Source organism: Polypterus senegalus, chromosome 5 (genome assembly GCF_016835505.1).
Source record: "Polypterus senegalus isolate Bchr_013 chromosome 5, ASM1683550v1, whole genome shotgun sequence".
Lineage (NCBI taxonomy): Eukaryota > Metazoa > Chordata > Cladistia > Polypteriformes > Polypteridae > Polypterus > Polypterus senegalus.
In genome coordinates this window covers 3,424,314-3,448,832 of record NC_053158.1, presented here as the reverse complement: position 1 = coordinate 3,448,832, position 24,519 = coordinate 3,424,314, and the positions used below count along the sequence as shown (strand labels likewise).

Below are 24,519 nucleotides of genomic sequence, written 5' to 3'. Positions count from 1 at the left end.
CCCAACACACAATGAACCACCTCAGTATCCTAAATAAGGACCTGAGAGCAGCCGTGCAACAGGTGACACCTGGGCACTACATTAGTTTCAATGGAATGGAACAGTGGGAAATTCTTTTACAGTGGATGGAGTGCCAATCCTGCCACCAACTCCTGAATGTTCCCTTGCATGTTGGAGGACTTGCTTGCAGGGCTGGATGCAGATTAATGTCATACCCAGAAATTGCAGGTTAAGGGCCTTACTCAAGGGCCCAACAGAGTGGAATCACTTCTGGCATTTACATGATCTGAACTGACATCCTTCCGTTTGATGGCACAGTTCTTTGACTTCAGAGCCACCACTCTGCCATGTCAGTAAGGGCTAGCCAGAAATAAATACACATTTATTGCTCGATCATTTAAGACAATTCACACATATTTATCCTGGAGGAACATTTTGAAGGATTCATTTTAGTTTAAATCGGACCAATTTCCTCACATGTGAGTTTTAAAATTGGAAATAAAAGACTACACTGCATTAATCACTGTGTGATTTTAATTGTGGCATTTATGGATTGGTTTATATATTCGGAAATAAAAATATGCCTTTGTGTAAGGTATCATGTTTCAGAGTTTGCAGTTATGCTGTAAAAAAATAGCATCCCTGCAAGTGAAAATCTATATTTTGAACTGGAAATTGATTCTACTCGTCGCAAGGAATGCTAACCGCTAATGTACAAATATCGATTGAACACCTTTGTAATTGTATTGATTTACATGTCATATTTATTTTTTGGAAATGAAGTTAAATCTCTGTGTTTATCTCATATCATCTTCTTCTTCCTTAGCTGTTCCCATTTGTATATGTGGTTGCTACTTTTTTGACTAAACTGCATGATTTTTACCATTGGATGTGTACCCTGATTCCAACCCTCTCCATTTATCCAGGTTTGGGACTAGCTCCAAAATGTAGGCTGGGTTTATTAATCTCATATCTTTCCAGTATATATTTTTTTTTTTTAATATTTTTTTAAACAGCATCCCAAGAGCTGCTTTCCCACTCTTGCACATTACCAACCTGCATTGCGTTGTAAAAAGTGAATGGATACAGTATTGTGGGTCCACGGTAGTGCTGGGCGGTATACCGGTTCATACTGAAAACCATTTTTATTTTTGTTAGGATATGGATTTTTCTTATACCGCAACACCGATTTAAATTGTCTAAACAACGTTTGGAACATCGCGAGGGAAACTGTTCAGGGGGGACCTTTTTCACTGCTACACCGCTAATTACATACAACAGAGTACGTGCGTTAGTGGGGGTGTTGTGCGGGGACTCTTTTTCACTGCTACATCGCTAAATAGGCATTCAACGGAGTACATGAGGTAGTGTAGGAATTGCGCAGTGAAAATGGACAGAGAACATCCCAAAACTGAAGCTGTAGCTGACGATAAAGTTGAACATGATGACACAGAAGAACTTTTGCCGAAAAAAAGGAGTCACGTCCGTTGCCTGGAGAGACTTTGGTTTTAAAAGGTTGGATGTGAACCATTATGTTCAAATGTGTGAATGCTCTTTCTATACTACTGGATAATACTGCAAGCCAAGCTATACTTGTTTTATTTTTTGTCAATACAGTGTAATGTACCTGGGTACTGTGTAATAGTGTGACGACATGCTGACTTTATTCTCGACATTTCCACTTTAATTGCGACGCTTATGACGAGAATAAAGTCGACATGTTGACTTTATTCTCAACATTTCTACTTTATTCTCCCTGTTTATGTCAAGACTAGGCTGACCAGCCTTTTAAGGCGACTGACTTTTAACTTGACCACTTCTTAAGGCAATTCAATACAGTAATCCCTCGCTATATCGCGCTTCGACTTTATCGGCTTCACTGCTATCGCTGATTTTATATGAAAGCATAACTAAATATATAACGCGGAATTTTCGCTGCTTCGCGGGTTCTGCGGACAATGTGTCTTTTTACTTCCTGTACATGCTTCCTCAGTTGGTTTGCCCAGTTGATTTCATACAAGGGACGCTATTGGCGGATGACTGAGAAGCTAACCAATCAGAGCACGCAGTTAAGTTCTCCTGACTGAGAAGCTAACCAATCAGAGCACGCAGTTAAGTTCCTGCATGCTGAATGCAGTGTTAACCAGGAAGTCTCGTCTCGCTCATTCAGCATCAACGTGTTTCTCTGTGTAAAGAGTTGTGCTTTTTGTGTTTATCTTTGTGTATAGTCAAGCCCTTCATTTTGGCTCCAAAACGATCTGCTACTGCTTCAGGGGCCGTGCCCAAGCGCCAACGGAAGATGTTAACGATTGCCGAAAAGGTAAATGTTTTGGATTTGTTGAAGGCTATGATTCTTTTATTTAAAAAGTAGGAAAGGAATATAAGATCTATGGCGCAGTGTCCTTTTAACCAGGGTGTAAAACGAGTTGTAAATGGATGTAATAAGGCAGTAGTCTGGATGGAATCTGCTTTAGGGATTTGGATTGAAGAAGAACAACGGCGGTGCTACACAATCGCCTGAAGTAGCTACTTTGGAAGGGCTGTAACGCTCTCCTTTGTTGTGCAGTAAAATTAAACTCATTGTTATCAGACAAGTCATTGTTAGTGAGTAACCATAATTAATTTTCTACTTACAGTACTTAGTACATGTATGTGCGTTTAGTGTCACTGTACACACATTTACTGTATACTATTTTTCTTGCATTGTACGTATTTATTGCTGGTGGCCTGTCTATCTTAATGGCTGTAACATATGTGATATCGGAGACACTCAATATCTTTAAAATAATATTCAGGTTTTACTGTACTGTATATAAACAGTGTGTTTACATACATAATTTCAATGAATCTTACCTAATATCTAAGAGAATACAAAGGGATTATGCTGTATAACTGTCGGGAATATTTATAAACAGTGTGGGAGAGTTTGTAAGGGCTTAAAATATATAAAAATAACGATACAAACATATGGTTTCTACTTCAGATTTTCACCTATCGCGGGGTCTGGAACGCAACCCCCGCAATTGAGGAGGGATTACTGTATGTAGATCAGTTTGATATTTTATACAAACTCATTAATTTGGTTATATTGCATTTGAGTGGTCTTACTTTAATACTCGTAGTTTCTGATATTTTTGTGATGAAATTTAAATTTTTTTCTATATTGAGATCGTCCTTTTGAACCCCCCGATATTTACTACGCGGTGAGGCATTTGTACTCCATCAACATTAATTATTTCCAGAGACATAATTTTGTCTATTTTTCCAGCGCGCGCACAAAAGCAAGGGAACGATGGGAGCACCAGAACTCTGCTCACATCATGTCGCTTCGTACCGCAAGCTGCAAGTAGTAAGTCTGTGATAAACGGAATACCACTACGCTTTCCATTCACGGGACGGAAGGACAATCCCGACCGCTTTTATATAGTAAGAAAGAAGAAGAAGATATCGCACAGTCTGGAGTAGAAAATCATGTTACCTGGAAAAACGAAACTACAAATCACATGGTGCATTGCAAAATGGATGGGGCGTGTGTGAAACTCCGCGCCTGCGTAGCACTCACGGGACGGAAGGACAATCCCGACCGCTTTTATATAGAAGGATTAAAGTCGACATGTTAACTTTATTCTTGTAATTTGTCATTAAAGTAGAACATCGTAAACTAAACTTCATCGTAAAATGAATATTTAATTTACTAGATTTTCTCAAACCCCGTTAAGTTATACTGTATAGCACATTAAATGCTTTGTGTTAAGAGATCCCCAAGCCATGTTAAATCGGTACGTGCCTCCTAAACTGACTTCCTCTTATACTTGTATCAAGTATATATCTTAGCATTCTAAATTTTCAGAGAGCATCTGAGTATCATGAAGTGAATGGATTCTGTGCGGTGATCGCTGCCGGCGCCTCCTCTTAGTGCGGAGGATATCAGTTTAAGAAGCATAGTGATTAACAACTTGGTCGGGGAAAACAACACAAAACATTTAATGTGCTACATTAACTAATGAAGGGGTTTGAGAATATCTAGTAAATTAAACATTGATTTTAAGGTGAAGTTTAGTTTACAACATTCTGCTTTAATTATAAAATAAACTATGAGAATAAAGTGGAAATGTCGACTTTAATCTCGACATAAACGTGAGAATAAAGTGGAAATGTCGACTTTAATCTCAATTTAAACGTCAAAATTAAAGTGGAAATGTTGAGAATAAAGTCAACATGTCTACTTTGTTCTCGACATATAGTTTGTTTTTTTTCTTCCCTGTGTCCGTATTTTTTTTTTTTTTTCTTCTCTTCACCGTGGCTGTAATACGATTCCGTAGGGCTATACCACAAATAGCATTATAAATGTAAGTTGCAGTTTTATTATTTATGTATATAGCTTAGCTTGAAGCAAGGTCCATATTAACGCAATTTGCCTTAATGATGGTTCAGTTGGTAAAGATGTCATCACTAAGTTGCACTTGTTTTATTTTATTTTATTTTTATTTGGTGAATGCTGTGTAATGCACCTGGGCTTGAAGTCTTGAAGTAATAATATTATTACTGGAACTTGCTCTATTATTTATTTTATTTTTATTATTTATTAGTTTAAATATTATGCAGTTTAATAATGGTAAAGTTGTTTAAAAAGTCGCTTTAACGTGTCAGTGGACAGAGATCGCTAACATTAACAGAAAGTGTAGTTGGTTTACAAAAAATATTTACTATTTTCTCCTTTTCTAAGACGTGTTCAGTGCAATACAATTTTTGACAAGCATCTCTGGGTATTTTACTAAGTTTAACTGCCTCTTTGGATGGTTCAAAATATGTTGTCAAAATTATAGTTTAAGTTGTTTGCAAAATGTGTTCAATAAAAAGGTTTTACATTTTGACTGCATCTGTCATGCAATGCGATTCCTTCTCTTCATTACTGCCACCCCCTTGAAAACGATCACTTTATGAGGCCATGCAAACCTGTATTAATACTTGTGTGCACATTAAAATGTTTTTTTTTTTGTGCAATGTACAATGTTCATGACAATGGAATAGGTTATTCTTAGCCAGTCTACTGCAGTAATTGCAGTGGGAAATGTGGTTAACATCCACTCATGCATGGGAAAGAAATACCGTTGAAAACCGTGAAACCAGGATAATTTAGAAAAATAAATTTTGGTCATACCACCCAGCACTAGTCCACACAGCATTTTTAGGGTCAGTGTGACCAGTGTCGATGGGTTACCCAGCCACCATGTGCTTGCCGGGAAACACGATATCCAAGCCAAGGTGACAATACATTCCTTCTCAGAGTTGGTGGGCTGACTATTTGGGATAATCTGAGGAGTTTGGCAGTGTAGCTAGTCGACGGCTTATGACCATGTTTGGTTCCGACTGACTGGTTGTAAGGCAATCTGGGCATAAGATGGACTGGCTATATGAATTCAAACATGACTATATGTATACTATGTATACTACTGTATAGTAAGCCCCTTAAGTTGTAGCAGCGATACTTAAAATTCCAACAGCTCCCAGCAGCTACAATGTTATAATGCTATTGGACAGCTTCAGTGGGTGCAGGGGCTGCTGGGAAGAAGACTTAGCAGGTGGGACCTTTAAAATGGAACCTTAAAGATGCCATGGAGATCGTGGTCATGCATCTGTTTGTGAATATGCCTCATACCTACAGTTGGATTACAAGTTAACCACCTTGGATTACGGTTTTCTGCCTGGATGTATATGGTGTTCTGTGCCTGCCTGTCCTTGTGAGTTTGAACTGATTGGATACGTCTTTGTCTGAGTAAGCGCTCCCAGTTATCTCAAACACCACACTGCATCAGGATCCTGGTAGGACAAAACTTTACATTGCTTTACAAAACTTTACATCGTGTGAATAAAAAAACCCTGCTGTTCAAAGTGTTTTTTATTCACACATCCATCATCAACCACTCGTAAACTGGACTGTCTTGGACATTGTAGTTAGTGTTTATTGTTTAGTGGTGATTGTTAGATTTATAATTTATTATCGCCTTTGATAATAAACTGAGTATAGTCGAAACTGCTGTAGATAATAAACTAAGATCGAGATGAATGAGTCATGACATACAGCAACACCGACTAGAGACAATAGGAAGAAGAGAGCTGGTGTGGAGAAAACTGTCCTATGCCCTGCTTAGCAACACTCACACTGCCAGAAACACAACCCGATACCATTTGTAAGATGGACTGTCGTAAAGTGTGTAGGTTGTAAGTTGATGACTGGCTGAGAACCTTTGAGTACAACTGCTGCTTCTCCAGGGTTCTCATGTATAATGTGTAAAAATTCACACTAAAATATGGCATACGAACAAACTAGAAATGAGTGTATACACACAATAATTTAGATGCATAAAACAGTGTGTGAGCAAAGTTCTACAGTTTTTCTCTTTATAAATCCTAATCGGTGAGAATTTTAATGCACACACACGAGCCTACCGCCCCATCCTGACTCCTCCCACAATTATGTCTATTTGAATATGCAAATCAGCATACATAGCCCCTTCCATTCAGTGTTTTATTAAAAGGTAATGGCAAAAGCACACGTAAAAAAAAAAAAGAAGAAATGTGAAATGGAGGTCCTGCTTAGTAGAGTGGAAGCAAGGAAAAACATACTATTTGGTGGATTAAGCAGTGGTATAAGCAACAAAAGGAAACTGATGGAGTGGTACAGTGTGGTGAAGGCACTCAAAAGTTCAAGTTCAGAAAGTCGCGCACTGCTTGAAATTAAAAAGAAGAGGTCAGATATCAAAGTTGATGTGAAAAGGTGAGCAGGTGAGTCGCCGCTCACCGTCTGAATGTCATATGGAAGAGTATTAAGGCCACAGAGACGAAAAAAAAGTTCTATATGGAGATTAAAGTCAAAATGTCGACTTTAATCTCAAAGTTTCCACTTTGATCTGATCGTTTATTTTGTCATTAAAGTAGAACATTGTAAACTTCATCTTGAAATCGATGTTTAATTTACTAGAGTTTCTCAAATCTCATCGTAGCTAAAGTAACACATTAAATGCTTTGTATTCTAAGTGTTCCCAGACCCAGCCGTTAATCACTACATGCTTCTTAAATGGACTTTCTCTTACCTGGACAGGGGTGCGCAGGCAGAGTTCACAACAGAGAATACATTACATTCATGATATAGTTCTCTGAACATTTTAAAATGTTAAGATTTATACTTGATATAGTTTTCACGATGAATTGCATTAAAACATGTATTAACTATGTCAGGGCACAGTGGCGTAGAGGTAGTGCTTCTGCTTTGCAAGGGAGTTCGCGTCCCGGGTGTACCCTGCCTGGAGTCTGCATGTTTTCCTGGAGGGTTTCCTCAGCGTGCTTCAGTTTCCTTCCTGAGTCATGCAAGTTGAGGGATTTGGGGTGTGTGTGTGTGTGTGTGCTTGTATTTACCTTCCGATGAGCTGGAGCCCTCTATAAGGATTGTTCCTGCCTCACGCACCAAAGCCCCAAACCTGCATGCCTTTGTAAGGAAACCAAAGCACCCGCCAGGAAAAGATACAAACTCCAGGCAGAGGGTACCTGGGACGTGATCCCCTTACATGGGGCAGCAGCACTTCCACCGTGCCCCCACATTTTTAATTATTACAAACTGAAGTTAACAATTTATCTTTAAAATGTAATACAGTAATCCCTCCTCGATTGCGGAGTAGAAACCATATGTTTCTATGGTTATTTTTATATATTTTAAGCCCATATAAATTCTCCCACAATTTTTATAAATATTCCCCGCACAGTTATACAGCATAAACCCTTTGTATTCTCTTAGATATTAGGTAAGATTCATTGAAATTATGTATATAAACACACTGTTTATATACAGTAAAACCTAAATATTATTTTAAAGATATCGAGTGTCTCCGATATCACAGATGTTACAGCCATTACGATAGACAGGCCACCAGCAATAAATACGTACAATGCAAGAAAAATTGTATACAGTAAATGTGTGTACAGTGACACTAAGCGTGCATACATGTACTAAGTAATGTAAGTAGAAAATTAATTATGGTTACTCACCAACAATGACACGATGACTTGTCTGATAACGAGGAGTTCAGTTTTACTGCACAACAAAGGAGAGCGTTACAGCTCTTCTAAAGTAGCCTCTTCAGGCGACTGTGTAGCACCGCCGTTGTTCTTCTAACCGGCAGTCTTCAATCCAAATCCCTAAAGCAGATTCCATCCAGACTACTGCCTTATTACATCCACTTACAACTCGTTTTGCAACCTGGTTAAAAGGACACTGCGACCGTAGATCTTATATTCCTTTCCTACTTTTTAAATAAAAGAATCGTAGCCTCATTGTTGGCGTCCTACAGCGGTGTAGCTTTTCCTTTCCTTCAACATATCCAAAACATTTAGGATCATGGAGGATCACAGGAATCATGGGAAAAAGGGGTCCTTTCATCGGATTGGCTGGCCGAGCAACGTTTCAGCCATGGAATGGCCAAATTGGGAGGCAGCTTGATGGATGAGGTCTCAGGACTCTAAAATATCCAAATCTTATTATGTGATATCATCTACTGTTACGTTCTGCTCCGTACTTCTAAAATCTTTATTATTATGCTGTATTAAGGATTTGTTCTGTTCTGTGTATTGTATTGACCCCTTCTTTTGACACCCACTGCACGCCCAAACTACCTGGAAAGTGGTCTCTTTTGAACTGCCTTTCCCAAGGTTTCTTCCATTTTCCATACAAGGTTTTTTTTTTCTTGGGAGTTTTTTCTTGTCTTCTGAGAGAGTCAAGGCTGGGGGGCTGTCAAGAGGCAGGGCCTATTAAAGGCCATTGCGGCACTTCCTGTGTGATTTTGGGCTATACAAAAATAAACTGTATTGTATTTACCTTTTTGGCAATTGTTAACATCTTACGTTGGCGCTTGGGCACGGCCCCTGACGCAGTAGCAGGAGCAGATCATTTTGGAGTCATAATGAAGGGCTTGACTACGCACTGCTTTTGCAAAGATATACATAAAAGAATCAGAGTACAAAAGTTATCTCTTTACACAGTGAAACACATTGATGCTGAATGAGCAAGACGAGACTTCCTGGTTATCGCAGCGGAACCAAATTCAGCGCTCCGTCGCTGAGCCATTCAGCACACAGGAACTTAACTATCCACCAATAGCGTACCTTGTATGAAATCAACTGGGCAAAACAACTGAGCAAGCATGTACAGGAAGTAAAAAGACCCATTGTCTGCAGAACCCGCGAAGCAGTGAAAAATCCGCGTTATACAGTATATTTAGATATGCTTACATATAAAATCTGCGATGGAGCGAAGCCGCAAAATACGAAGCGCGATATAGCGAGGGAATACTGTATACATACTTTAACGCATGTCATCATGAAATGATATCAACTATACATCCTAGTATTCTAACAGCACACAGCTCCAAGAGGATAATTGGACTTTGAAGCTAGTAATCATCATGGGAGAAGAAGTCAGTATGATCTCTAAGTACGCTCTGTCTTCTAATTCTTCCATTTGTGATGTCTTCTAGCAATGCTAAAGCAGCCATGTTAGTTGGAATAGTTTACTCATTCCGTGCATCACTATGTTGCTAAAGATTGATTACAATCATGGACTTTAAGTTTCTAAATGATATGCAGTGATTTTTTGGTGTACTTGATAAATCCTACATCATGCATGTGAATATGAAACAGAAAGGGAAACCGCACAGAAACAGTGGCAGTGCTTTGATGCTGGGTGCTGCCCATTTACATAAGCAAACAGAAACATACGTACAGTATGCATGCTCGGAGGCTGCTGTGAAAATGTGCATAACTTTACAACAAGTTTAGTTTTTATACCATTTATACATGAGGCCCCAGACCGTAAGGATCAAGCCATGGTACTTTGGACATGTAGTTAATAAGTTTCATGGGGGAACTGAGGGGCCTGACCTAGGCAATTCCCAGTGGAAGAATACTAATGACTCGCTGGTGGAATTAAATCTTTTCAGTTTCCTAGAAGAATTTGGAAATTCCCCAGCAGAAGAAAGAAACATTTGCAATGGATAAAGTGGCCTGGTTTCTTCAGCTTGGCCTTTTCCACCAGGAATTTTGATGTTAATTATTAATGAATGAAATAAATTTTGGATATTTTAAAATCTGTATGAAGGAATACAGAGGTACAGTGGCAAATTCTGCTGCTCCAAATTCCCGAGTGAAAACTCCAACTGTGCAGAGCCACTGTGCCACATCCTGTATATGTGTGGGTTTTCCTTCCTTATTTTAAAATGTATGTTTCTGGGAGCAGCCGAAAGTAGAAGATGTTTTTGAGTAATTACTCTTTAATTAATGAACAAAATGAAAAGGTCTGAATTAATTCAAGTAAACTTTCTTGCCATTTGTCTATTTGACTCCTCAAGTTTATTTAAACACTTTCTTTAAACATTGTAAAGGCTAATATTCTGGTCTTCTCCTTATCTTGGTAGGCTGCCTCTGTTTACATGAAGTAAGTCTACGTTTACATCAACAAGGTCTTGTAGTCTTCAAGAAAGGTGCACCACCAAGTTTGCCTTGGTCGCCCTTGCTTCTATTTCCCCATGCACTGGCATCCACAGCTTGGCCACTTTTGGTGGGCGTTCTTGGGGCATGCAGAGACTGTGGCCTACAAACTGAAATCAGTGTTCAGTGAAAATTACAGGCCGAGTGGCAGTTCGTCAGTCTACTTCTTCACTTCTGACATGGTCACAGTATGAGATATAAAGGATAATTCAGAGGAACCATTTTTGGAACACATTTAGGTGTTTCGCGATGGTTGCAGTCACCTTCCACATTTCATTGGCATAAATAGCGGTAGGAATTACAATTTAATTCAGAAGGCAAAGTTTATTTGGTTGGATGAAGCTGTTGGATTTCCAGATAGGCCTCAAATGGTACGTCACGGTAGAGTGTCTTGGTCAAACCCACCGTCTGTCACCAAGTTAGGTGAAGTGGTCCACTTCCTTGAGGTGTCGTTGATCAATGTAGTCAGGGGTGCCAAAGTTGGAATACCCAACATGTAGAATCTTGCTTTGCAACGCACTGATTCGCAACCCAGCTTTTTCCGGCTCATGCTCCAACACTGCTGTGCATCCACTGATCGCTCGCTTAGTGGCTCAGAGAACTGTTTGGTTTGTAGTTTTATACTGTGGAGCAGAGGGGAAGATCAAGGAAAAATGTGTCTTTGCCCCAAACATTATGGAGGGCAGGGCACTGTAGATAACCTTCACTGCAGTAAAATCTAGTAGTGTGCATTTCCATACTGTAGAAGTCAAGCTGTGATGGAGAAATCATCCAAGAAGGTTGACTATGAATGAGCATGAGCCTTGGCACCATTGAGTATTCTGTGGACTGGCACTGTGTCCAGTGTTGGTTCTTCATTGGTCTCTGATGCTCTGACACAGACATCAACTACCTGCAGCCTTAAAATTACAAGAAGCCGACTCAGCAGATTGAGGTAGTCAGGTGATTCACCCAAGTCATTGATGTTTTATGATGAAAGTCGGTAACATAAAAGAGTTACAGCAATACAGGTGGAAGGCTGTGAAGGAGTGGCAAAGGACTTTAGCACTGGAGAAGGACAAGTGTGGAGAAACTCTGGCCATGTTACTTGAGTAGTAGAATGAAGTTTTGACTGCAATGGAAATATTTGTAAACAGGTATTAGTATCATTTCACTGACATGTACGGCCATGGCCAGAAGTTTAGAGAATGACCCAGGTGTTGGTTTTCACAAAGTCTGCTGCTTCCGTGTTTTTGGATCTTTTTGTCAGATGGTTCTCTGGTGTACTGAAGTAGAATAACAAGCATTTCAGAAGTTTCAAAGGCTTTTATTGGCAATGACATGAAGTTGATGCACCGAGTCCATATTTGCAGTGTTGGCCCTTCTTTCTTTTTCAAGACCTCTGCAGTTTGCCCTGACATGCTGATGGCAGCACATTCTTGCATAATCAATGCTTGGAGTTTGTCAGAATTTGTGGGTTTTTGTTTGTCCACCCGCTCTCAAGGATTTGATCACAAGTTCTCAATGGGATTAAGGTCTGGGAGAGTTTTTGTTCCCGAGCCACTTAGTTCTCACTTTTGCCTTATGGCCCAGTGCTCCATCATGTTGGTCACCAAACTGTTCTTGGATGGTTGGGAGTTGCCCTTGGAGGATGTTTTGGTCCCATTCTTTATTCATGGCTGTGTTCTTAGGCCAAATTGTTAGGGAGCCCTGCACTGCCTTAGCTGAGAAACAACCCTACACATGAATGGTCTGAGGATGCTTTGCTGTTGGCATGACACAGGACTGAGGGTAGCGCCGGCCACCTTTTCTTTTTTCTGGATGCCCCAAGCAATCAGAAAGAGGATTCATCAGAGAAAATGACTTTACCCCAACAGTCCTTATCAGTCCAATTCCACAATATCAGTCTGTCTCTGATGTTTTTCTTGGCTTTTTTACTACTCTTCTTGACACCCACCAGGCCATCCTCTGAAAGTCTTTGCCTTACTCACACCTGCCTGCTGCCATTTCCAAGCAAGCTCTGCACTGGTGGTGCCCACGGCTGAATGAAATTTAAGAGAAACACTCCTGAAGCTTGATGGACTTTCTTGGGCACCCTGAAGCCTTCTTCACAATAACTGAACCTCTCTGTTCTAGCTCAATCAGCATGACAGAGTGACCTCCAGCCTTGTCCTCGTCAGCACTCTCACCCATGTGAACGAGAGCATCACTTAAATGACGTCGGCAGGTCCTTTGGTGGCAGGGCTGACATGCAGTGGTTTTTTGGGATGAAGTTCATTTTCATGCCAAAGACGGACTTCACAATTAATTGCAATTCATCTGATCACTCTATGTAACATTCTTTTGCTTTTCAATATACAGCAAATACCTTGTGGTACATTTAATGTAAAATGATGATACTAAAAATAATGTTTCTCATTTTCCTCACATCATAATTTCTTTTTGCTTCTATTTGCTACTTGTAACAGTTTTTTTCTTTTCTGTTTTTGTTTGATTTTAAAGGGAAAGAAACTGCCTTTTAAAAGAAGCAGAGGTTCTCCATAAAGCAAGATTCAACTTTATCATACAGATTTTTGGTGTCTGCAACGAGCCTGAGTTTTTCTGCATCATCACTGAATACCTTAGTAATGGATCACTGGACCAGCTTTTACATGAGGTATTCATTTTCTAACAGCCTATATATATCTTCCTGAAACATTTACATTTACACAGAAGAAAGAAATAAAACATTTCTGAAAAAGCCTGTAAATCCTTAAACATAATCTGCTTCCTTTTGTGAATGGCTCATAAAATGTAAACTGACTTTAACCTAAGATATAATTCTAGATAAAGGAGATCTTTACTCATTAGATAAACACACTCTTTATTCTATCTTTATTGTCCATTATCTCAAAATATGTATTACTATTGTAAACTAGCAAAATACCCGCGCTTCGCTGAGGAGAAGTAGTGTGTTAAAGAAGTTATGAAAAAGAAAAGGAAACATTTTAAAAATAACGTAACATGATTGTCAATGTAATTATTTAGTGACTGTTATGAGTGTTGCTGTCATCAAGGATTTGATTCTCATTCTTTCTTTCAATCAGGTTCGTTTTTGGAGGACGTGTTGTGTTTGAGTTACATTCCGTGTTTGTCAGCCGTTGTAAAGATAACAGGTTTCATTCATCAAAGTGTTTTCTACCCAAATCGGTACTCATGAATCTAAGATGTTTAACAGGCATTCCCTGTATTAAGTTGTGGATTTGCCTGCGAATATTTAGCGGCAGCGTGTCTATGAACATAATTTAAACTTAAGCTTTACATCTTGCTTTCCTATTGATATGTCTACAAAGGCTTGTTCAGCGTTAGAGGGTTGTTCCTTTCTTACTGCATCAATAAGCAGCTCGTCTTCCTCTTTATCTGAGACATCACACACTGCATGCACGGGTTTACCTTTCCCAGTCCTGCAAACTTTAGCGAAGTGGTTCAATTTACCACATTTTTACACTGTCTTCCTTTAGCTGGACATTGACTTTTTCCACCGTGTGCTTTGTTTCCACAGTAGCTGCACTTATGAATATGCTTGTATGCGTCACTCGCTTCATATTCTTTTGCTGCCTTCTCAATTGTGTAATGCGTTTTTTGTTCAGCGCTCTTTGGAGCTCTTGCTTGTTGTCTGCGTACTGCGTTCACAGTCAGTTCACGTGAGCCGCTCGGAGTACATGCATCGAAGGTTCTCAGCTGTGCTTGTGCTATCTCGTGCGATCTTGCGATGTCCACGACTTTATTTAATGTTAGCTCAGACCCAGCACTTAAAAGTTTCTGTCACACTTTTGCTGAGTTTGTGCCAAACACTATTCTATCCCTGACCATCTCATCTTTGTTTGCATAAGCACAGTCCTTCACCAGCAATTTTAACTCCGTTATAAAGTGATCAAAAGTCTCGTTTATACCCTGCGTCTTCTCATTAAACTTGTATCTCACGAATATCGTATTCGTCTTAGGCATGACAAATGCCTCAAAACGGTCATAATAAGTTTTCAGTACCTTGGCTTCCTCCTGGGTGAGAGTCCATGTGTTAAAAATGTCTCTTCCTTTTTCCCCAGTCCACAGGAGCAGGTAGCTGCATTCTCACTCGTCTTTGCCTTTTAGCGGGCCAGAAAACATCAGCTCCACGTGCTGTCGGAACTTTTTCCATTCTCCCGGCAGGTTAAGAGAATCCCAGTCAATTCGTGGCAAGGGAGCTCCAACAAAATCCATGACTGTCCTCTATTCTGACATGTCTTGTTTTCACAAATTGTGAAAAATTAAATGATGGCGAGAGTTTCTTTTAAAGTATGCAGGGGAACTTTATTTATTACAGCTCTGACATTCACGGCATTCGTGCTCTAAATTAACTTCCATAATAGTAACCTTGAGGTCCCTTTTTCTGGTGCCTTCCTAATGACATAGGTGCCTAAACCATGCCTGATAATTTCAATGACATATAAATTTTACAGTGATCACCTCGACAGAAATCTCACCACCCAAATCGCTACTCGTGAATCTAAGATATTTAACAGGCATTCCCGGCATTAACTTTTTGATTTGCCTGCGAATATTTACCGGCAGCGTGTCTATTGGATTGCTGCCGACGGATAGCCTTATATGGGCAGGCACTCAATTACGTGGGAGGCGTGGTGATGGGGGACGCAACTCCGCCTCACATGACAACTGAGCTGCAGGCTATGGCCGTATATGTGTACGTAAGTAGGTTCCAGTTATGACCGTTACGCGTAGAATTTCGAAATGAAACCTGCTTAACTTTTGTAAGTAACCTGTAAGGAACGAGCCTGCCAAATTTCAGCCTTCTACCTACACGGGAAGTTGGAGAATTAGTGATGAGTCAGTCAGTCAGTCAGTCAGTGAGGGCTTTGCCTTTTATTAGTATAGATTATGAGAAAAGTTTGTAGGCATTAAAGATCATGCAAGAAGGAGACCAGCTGCTTGAGCTGAGCAGGAGATCCTTCATATGTACAATATTTAGCTGTATGGAGTTGGGAAACATTCATACCCGATGCCGTCAAGCCAGACTGAGTTTTTCTATCTCTAATATACATTTGGGGTGATCTTTCTATAAATGAAGGTATCATTGATATGCTGCAGTAGTAAAGAATAAAGTCATGCTGGCAAATCACATAATCTCAGTAGCAGCATGTAGATAGCTTGTGATTAGAGAGGTTTGTGGTGCTGCATGTGTTTTTGACTTTAGGCTTCAGGTGGGTTCAAGTGTACGTCAAAACGTGCATGCACCAGACCAAGCGTGATTGGGTTGCTTGGCTGATCGTGGATTCACATGCAGAAGCGAGCGAGTCAGTCAAGTGCTTTATTCACTTCTCGAAGTTAGTGATTGTGGCAGCTGCACCCAGCCACAGCTTAAAAGGGAGTCTGGGCAAGAAAATACAAAAGAGAACAGACGTTAAAGGAATAGAGAGAGCGACAGGCAGGAATGGGAGAGCCCATGCTAAAGTGGGAGGCAAGTGGTCAGGAGTGAATCGCAGAGTGTGTGAGGAGCATGTGGCGGCTGAAAAGGGCACTGCTATTGAGTAACATTGGGGAGTTGGTGTCTCCCAAAGATGCAGAAGGACTGACAGCAGGGGACGTGTGTGTTTGTGTGGGTCGGTGTGGTGCCTCATGGACTCTACAGGACTGGCGATGGGGACCCAAACCAGGATTATTTGATTGACTGCACCTGTCACTGGATTTTAGATAGATAGATACTTTATTAATCCTAAGGGGAAATTCACATACTCCAGCAGCAGTATACTGATAAAGAACAATATTAAATTAAAGAGTGATAACAATTCAGGTATAACAGACAATAACTTTGTATAATGTTAACGTTTACCCCCCAGGTGGAATTGAAGAGTCACATAGTGTGGGGTCTCCTCAGTCTGTCAGTGGAGCAGGACGGTGACAGCAGTCTGGAGATGATCCTGTTCAGTGGATGGAGTGGATTCTCCATGATTGACAGGAGCCTGCTCAGCGCCCGTCGCTCTGCCACGGTGTCAAACTGTCCAGCTCTGTGCCTACAATAGAGACTGCCTTTCTCACCAGTTTGTCCAGGCGTGAGGCGTCCCTCTTCTTTATGCTGCCTCCCAGCACACCACTGCGAAGAAGAGGGCGCTCGCCACAACCGTCTGATAGAACATCTGCAGCATCTTATTGCAGATGTTAAAGGACGCCAGTCTTCTAAGGAAGTATAGTCGGCTCTGTCCTCTCTTGCACAGCGCATCAGTGTTGGCAGTCCAGTCCAATTTATCATCCAGCTGCACTCCCAGGTATTTATAGGTCTTTACCCTCTGCACAGTCACCTCTGATGATCACGGGGTCCATGAAGGGCCTGGTCCTCCTAAAATCCACCACCAGCTCCTTGGTTTTGCTGGTGTTCAGGTGTAGGTGGTTGGAGTCGCACCATTTAACAAAGTCCTTGATTAGTTTCCTATTCTCCTCCTCCTGCCTACTCCTGATACAGCCCACGATAACAGTGTCGTCAGCAAACTTTTTTTAGAGAGTTGCACTGGGGCTCATATTTTTAAAGAGAGACCTGTTAGAGTTTTCACCTCATTTTAATGGATGTATTTATTTAATGTTTACATTTCCAAAGGACTCTCTCTATTTTATGGAATATTTCTACACTTTTTGATCACTTTGTTTTTGGGGAATAAAGCACTTATCACTTAGCACCAACCCTTTCTGACTGTTTTTGTCCTCTTTTGCCTGGCTCATCCTCAGTTATGACTCAGTTCAAGCTGCCAAAGGGCGTAGAGCCAACCCAGACCATGACATAGCTATTGAACAGTACTGGATCAAGTGCAACAATTTGAGGTGCCTCCCCATGGGGAGACTTCACAAGGCTTCCATTCACCACAGACACAGACTGCATGAAAAGTCAAGACGAAGACACATCATAGAAAGGAAAGTAAGTGGATGGATAGATTCAGACCATTGCTAAATGAAATTATCCATCACATGCCCAGTCTTCACCCTTTATGTTTTGTTGCAGTTTTTTTTTTTTAATATCAAAGGGTGTCATTTACTTTTGCATGCTCTTCTGTAATCAACTTGTTTCCCTTGGATTGATATCATCCCTGTGCAGCTGGGTGCTGAATTTCCTTACAGACAGACCCCAGTCAGTCAGAGTGGGAAACCAAACATCAGGCACAAGAGCAAGCAGCTTTGGCTGCCCCCCCAAGGTTGTGTGCTGAGTCCACTGCTCTACACCATGTTTACCTATCTATGACTGTGTGGCCTCTCAGAACAACACCAGCATCATTAAATTTGCAGATGACACTACAGTCAAAGAGTTGATTACTGAGGGGCGGAGACAGAATATAGGACAGATGTGGCAGGACTTGTGGCCTGCTGTCAGGAAAACAACCTCTCCCTGAATACACATAAAACCAAGGAGATGATTATTGACCAAAGGAAGAGGAAGCTGCAGCACACTTCCATTTACATCGTCGAGGCTGAGGTGGAAAGAGTAAAAATCTTCAAATTCCTTGGAACCCACGTCAGCGAGGACCTGACTTGGTCTTACAATACACAACAACTCTTTAACCGAGCTCACAAAAGACTGTTCTTTCTGAGGAAGTTGAAGAAATTTGGCATGCCAACCAAAATTCTCACCAATTTCTACCGGGGTACAATAGAGAGTGTTATCACCTGCTCTGTTATTGTATGGCACGATAACTGCTCCTTGCAGGAAAAGAAGGCAATCCAACGTGTAATTAAAACTGCACAGCACATCTCTGGAGCAACCTTCCCCTCCCTACAGGACCTCTACACTGGTAGGGTTATCAGGAGGGCGCGCACCGTAATTAAAGAAAAGTACTCATCCTCAACACACACTCTTCACGCTGCTTCCTCAGGGAGGCGGTACAGGAGTGTGAAATCACGCACCACAAGACTGACGCATAGTTTTATTCTACAAGCAATCGGACTACTCAACAATGCTATAAGTTAAAGTCAATCCAAACCACAACTTGCAGCCTCATAAATGGTACTGACTGCTGCGGTATGTCATCAGGCTCTGTGCACCTTATTTTGTAATCGTATAAATGCAATTGCTATTAGTTTTTATACTTCTTTTGTCTTTTGTCTTTGTATATGAAGGTGAGCAAGCAAAGTAAGAATTTCATTACATGGTTTTAGCATGTGTTTTTACTGTGTATATGACAAACTTATTGTATCTTGTAACATTATTTATACAGAATTATTGTAAACTTTAGTTTGTTAGGTTTTTATCTGATTAGTATTTGCATGTGTTTATATGTTAACTTATACTATTTTGTAATTATTATTTTTTTATTTTTTGCAGAAAGATATGTACCCATTGCTAGCCTGGCCACTAAGGCTTCGAATTCTTTATGAAATTGCCCTGGGTGTCAATTTTTTGCATAATATGACACCACCATTGTTACATCATGATCTTAAGACTCAGAATATTCTTCTAGATGCCGAATTCCATGTAAAGGTAGAGTATATGTTTATATTCTCCACATTCTGCCAATATCTATTATAACCTGATGCGTATCCCACAAGAAGTTACTTGTATCACAAGAGGCATTGTTGAAGGACAGGCCCATTGGGTTTCTATTGAATGATTAGTGCTTTTGTGTGGCGGTTCAAATGAAAAACGATTACTGGACAGTTAAGGCTGATATTGTAGAGAGAATTTTTCATAGATATTAGTCATAATGAGAAGTAATTTCTTGCAGACAAAAAGCCTGGGAGTTGGTGGCATAATTGGCACTCCAGCCACCATAAAATACCTGGCTCCATTCCATTTTGAACTTATGTGGTGCTGAGGTGTCACCTGCTGCATGGCAGCACTCGGGTCCTAACCTGGGATCCTGAGTTGATTAGTCATGTGGTGGGTGCAACAATGTGCTGTATCAGCATGTGCTCCTAACCTCTTCAATTTTACCTTGATTATGGTTATACCAACTTGTGTATTTTGTATATTTTCCTTCTTTTCACCTCTGATACCCACTACTGAAGGCGAACAGATGACCAATTCAAGTTAATGAAGCAGACTGTGTGCATGGGTATAAAACTGCTCACTGTCTCTGGCTTTTTGTGCAGGCGGCTGAGCGGACAGTCAATCCGGCATCTGCAAGTCCAGCTGGAATCCCACACATGGAAGCCTTTCCATCAGTATGTCTTATGAAGTCTTCCCAGCGGCTTAACCACAAGCGGAAGACAACCAGGGCCACTAGCATTTCACTCCGCCCAGTTCTTTAACTCAGTGTTTCCCATGGACCAGCATTGGTCTGTAAATCTTTTGGGCCAGTCTGTGAAAAGGCAGATGTGGAAAATACAGTATGTTACTCTTTTTATTGTCTACTGCTGGTCTACTAAAATCGGGGTTGGGGAAGTAAGAACAGAAATAATGATTAGCTACTAGAAATGTTAATTATGAATTCTTATGGTCGTCTAATAGGGACACTTATGAAAACAGCCAAACCCGTTTCTTTAAAGACCTACAAAGTTTAAAATATATGATTATGCAGTATTAATGTTAGATACATTCACTGGCCAGATTATATGCTACTTCTGAGTTGGACCCCCTTTTGCCTTCAGAACTGCCGTAATTCTTCGTGGCACAGATTGAACAAAGTGCTTGACACATTCCTCGGGGATTTTGGTCCATATTGACGGCAGCACATCCATCATGCTTATCTCCCATTACACCACAGTCCAAAGATGCTCTGTTGGATTGAAATCTGGTGACTGTGGAGGCCATTTGAGTCCAGTGAAGTCATTGTCACCTTAAAGAAAGCACTTTGGAATGATTTGAGATTTGTGACATGATGCGTTATCTTGCCGGAAGGAGCCATCAGAAGATGGATATACTGCAGTCATAAAGAGATAGACATGGTCAGCAATAACACTCAGGTAGGCTGTGGCATTTAAACGATACTGAGTTGGTACTAAGGGACCTAAAGTGTGCCAAGAAAATATCCACCACCAGTCTGAATTTTTGATACAAGGCAGGATGGATCCATGCTTTCATGTTGTTGACGCCAGATTCAGATCCTATCATCTGAATGTCACAGCGGAAATCGAGACTCTTCAGACCAGGCAACGTTTTTCCAATGTTCTATTGTCCAGGTTTGGAGAGCCCATACAAATTGTAGCCTGGTGTGGTCTCCTGCTGCTGTAGCCCATCTGCGTCAATGTTTGATGTGTTGTACATTAAGAGATGCTCTTCTGCATACCTCAGTTGTAATAAGTGCTTATTTGAGTTACTGTTACCTTTCTATCAGCTCAGACCAGTCTGGCAATTCATCTCTGACCTCTGGCATCAACAAGGCATTTTTTTGTCCAAAGAACTGCTGCTCACTGGATATTTTCCCTTTTTGGACCATTCTCTGTAAACCTTACAGATGGTTGTATGTGAAAAATCCCAGTAGACCAGCAGTTTCTGAAATTCTCAAACCAGCCCATCTGGCACCAACAACCATGCCACGTTTAAAGTCCCTTAAATCACCATTCTTCCCAATTCTGAAGCTTGGTTTGTACTTCAGCATGTCATTGTGACAATGTCTACATGCTGAAATGCATTGAGTTGCTGCCATGTGATTGGCTGATATTTATATATTTGAGTTAAAAAGCAGTTGAACAGGTGTACCTAATAAAGTGGCCAGTGAGTGTAGATCGAACAAACAAACTTTATTTGCCTCCAGAGGGGAAATTTGGCTTTTTACAGAAGCTCCTTTAATAAATAAATATATAAATATTTAGATAAGTAAGTAAGTAAATAAATAAACGCACACACTTTGGTGAGAGAAAAACTTGGGGAAAAAAAAACTCACACTGTTCCACTCCATCTGAACTAGTGTGGTGCTTGGCTGCACTCGGGTCCTAATCTGGATCCTGATTTGGTTTGTTGTGTGGTAGGTGCGCCAATGCGCTCTCTCTCTCTCTCTCTCTCTCTTTGGTGAGAACACACCAGTATGACTATAAAGAAAGAAAACTTCTGACTTGGCTGTTCCAGTCAACTGAGGAATTATGCAGACGTGCTGCTTATGGTATTATGGAGCCCCTTTCACTCTTCTTGACACGTGTCTGCTGAACAATTCATTGGCTGAAAGTCCTCAGTGTTGGTGTGTCAGAGAGAGGTTTGCAGCATTGGTCATAATGGCACTCAGTTTCTTAATGTACTTACTATAAATAAATCATGAAAAGGCCAATTAAAAGCTTATATAGTTCAACATTACTAGCCTGATATTGTCTAGCAGTAAAACATTCCATATTTTCTGTGCATAAAGGCAAATGGCTGCCTCACCAGTTGTATTCAGCAAGTCAGTATTTGTAGCTCTGAGATTACAGTTGTCCAGTATTTGTGCCTTTTCTATTAGCTTGAAAGCTTCTCCTCGGCCCTTTCTTAATAACAAGTTGCTTTCATCTACAGAATTGCTGCACACTGATGATTGTTTTTTTTTCTGTCACTCCATTTTTTCTAAACTTGAGATACTGGAGTGCTTAAAATCTCAGGAGGGAAGGTAGAACCACCACATCTTGCAACGACAACCTTACCATAGTCCAAATTTCTTAGATCACGTCTTGCCCAGTGTAATGACTGCTGAATCTCCTGACCATTTCTGCATGCTAAACAGATTGAGTTGCAGCCACATGGTGGGCTGTTTGTAGGAGCAGGAGATTTGCGTTGTACACAGTTCAGTAGCTAATGAGTGCATACGGATATGTGTGTCTATGCACATATAGTGTTTTGGTTTATGACATACACATTTGTACCATATCATACCATTTTCTGAGCCTACTTAATCCTGAGCAGAATCACAGGGATGCTTGTTTGTAATCATCCATACTCTAAAGTTAGGTAATCATGTTTCATGTGACTTCTGCTCACTTTTTCATTCTCAATGTCAGTGTCCACATAACTTAAATGCCATTGGCTTGCAACACTGAACGGAGGAGCAAAAAGATACTTCATTAGATAGATAGATACTTTATTAATCCCAAGGGGAAATTCACATAATCCAGCAGCAGTATACTGATACAAAAAACAATATTAAATAGTATTAAATTACAGAAGCACTGGCTCAGCTAGAATAGTACCTTGACAGATTTAAAAGGTAACGTAACACAGTTTCATTTAGTCCCAGGCTCCTTGCTTTAATTTAGCTTGTTCACTATTTTAACACAATTGGTGAAGTACCATACTTACTGTGTGACTGATAGAATGCTTAGAGGTCCACAAGTAGAAATATTAGGGTGCCAATCCAGTCGTCCCATTTAATCAAATGAAAAGTGCAAACAAAATCCTCAGCTGATGGCACCAGAAATGAACAAGAAAAAAAAAAAAAAAAGGGTTTCCTTCAGCTAGTCAACTCCTCTCGGCTTGCAATGCCTGCTTTTAGTCTATGGGCTAGGAGCTGCGTCTTATATCGAGTGACATCTCCTTCCGTGGACTGCGGGATATTGGGGGACCAGCATGGGCATGAGTAAAATGCCCTCACTGGGTGTCATCTCAGCACTGTGGAGGGAACAAAAGAGGATAAGGTTAGCGCCAGTGTCCCAAACCTCCATCCGGGGTGGCAGTACATACCTCAGATGAGCCTGGAAGATGATCCACTGGCGCACATGTGTGACAACTGATTTGCTTTTTCAAGGCTCAATGCAAAGAACAGTTTTCACTTTCTAAGTTTGTGCAAAGATATGCATCTGACAGCTTTGTAGTTGTCATTATTTAAATCAGGTGGAGTCTGCTAATGCTGTTTATGAGAAAACTTGCAAGAGTGCTGTTAGTACAGTAGGAAAAATGGAATATACTTTGTACTTCAGACGAGAGTGAGACGTCTCCTTTGTTCTGTTATTGTTCATTTATGCTGTATATACATTTAATATAGAAGTTGTCTATAATAGATTCATTTCATTTAGTAGTGCAGTAGACCGTAGGACTTTAAGGACCTTCTAAACTTGAGTTGCTTTTACAAGAATTAAGTGGATAGGGCTGGTGAGTTTTGTTTGGCTGAATGGCCTGTTCTCATCCAGATTGTTCTAATGTTCTAATTCTTTTTTTTTTTTCTCCCTAACAGATTGCAGATTTTGGCCTTTCTAAATGGCGCCAACTGTCTATTAGCAAATCATCAGGCTCTAAGCCTCCTGAAATGGGAGGAACAGTCATCTATATGCCTCCAGAAGAATATGAACCCTCCAAAAGTAAGCGGGCAGATGTAAAACATGACATGTACAGGTATGCCACACTTTAAGCCAAACTTGGGTACCATAAAGTGCTGTTTTACTACATAGCTTAACTTGTACTTAATGTATGGGAGGAGGAGAACAGACACTGAGTCAGATGAGTAATGTAAAGTATTTAAAGGTGTGAAAAAAATGGGAAAGGCTGCAGACACGGGGCATAAAGCATTCAAAATGCGTTCCCAAAATGAGTGTAATCTGCTGTGTCTTTAAAAGAACACACTCTGTCACTAAACACTATTACCAATACATTAATTTGTACTAGAAGAAGTGCTGTGCAAATGTAACTCGATAAGATTGCTATAAATATTATACATGTTAATAAGATGATCTTACCAGTCCTACAGTCTTAAAACGTGTGAGGTTTATTAGGAGGACTGGCTGTTTGTCAGGGGTCACTTACAAGATCAGGCTACGTTACATGTAGTGAGCCAAGTGCAGGAATTGATCCGGAAATATTTTGATTTAAAATCTATCTGGCATCACATGTGTGTATGTCATACCATGCAAGAATAGGTGGACATTTCTATTACACTATAAATGCACAAACAAGCACAATATTATACTAATTTACCGCCTACAAAAGTTAGTCATGAAAACAACAGCTCACAAGTACTGCGGCCTGGCAGTAAGCACTTCCTTAAAAGCACACAGTACCACAGTTTCATTATGCTTAGGTAAAGAAACACAGCAGTTGAAAAAGTGTGGCTAACAAGTAATAGTTTAGGCAAAAATACAGAATGAGTGTTTTAGCCT

At 40.4% G+C, this 24,519-nt stretch overlaps 1 protein-coding gene across 1 annotated transcript in view; it reads left to right on the top strand.

Moving 5' to 3' along the window:
- Positions 1–24,519, top strand: part of ripk2 (receptor-interacting serine-threonine kinase 2) — an 86,312-nt gene that overhangs the window by 7,868 nt on the left and 53,925 nt on the right. The window contains exons 2-4 of the mRNA XM_039754291.1: positions 13,018–13,171; positions 18,854–19,009; positions 23,601–23,758. Of these exons, the coding sequence (XP_039610225.1) occupies positions 13,018–13,171; positions 18,854–19,009; positions 23,601–23,758 (468 nt within the window). The remainder of the gene's footprint in view (positions 1–13,017; positions 13,172–18,853; positions 19,010–23,600; positions 23,759–24,519) is intronic.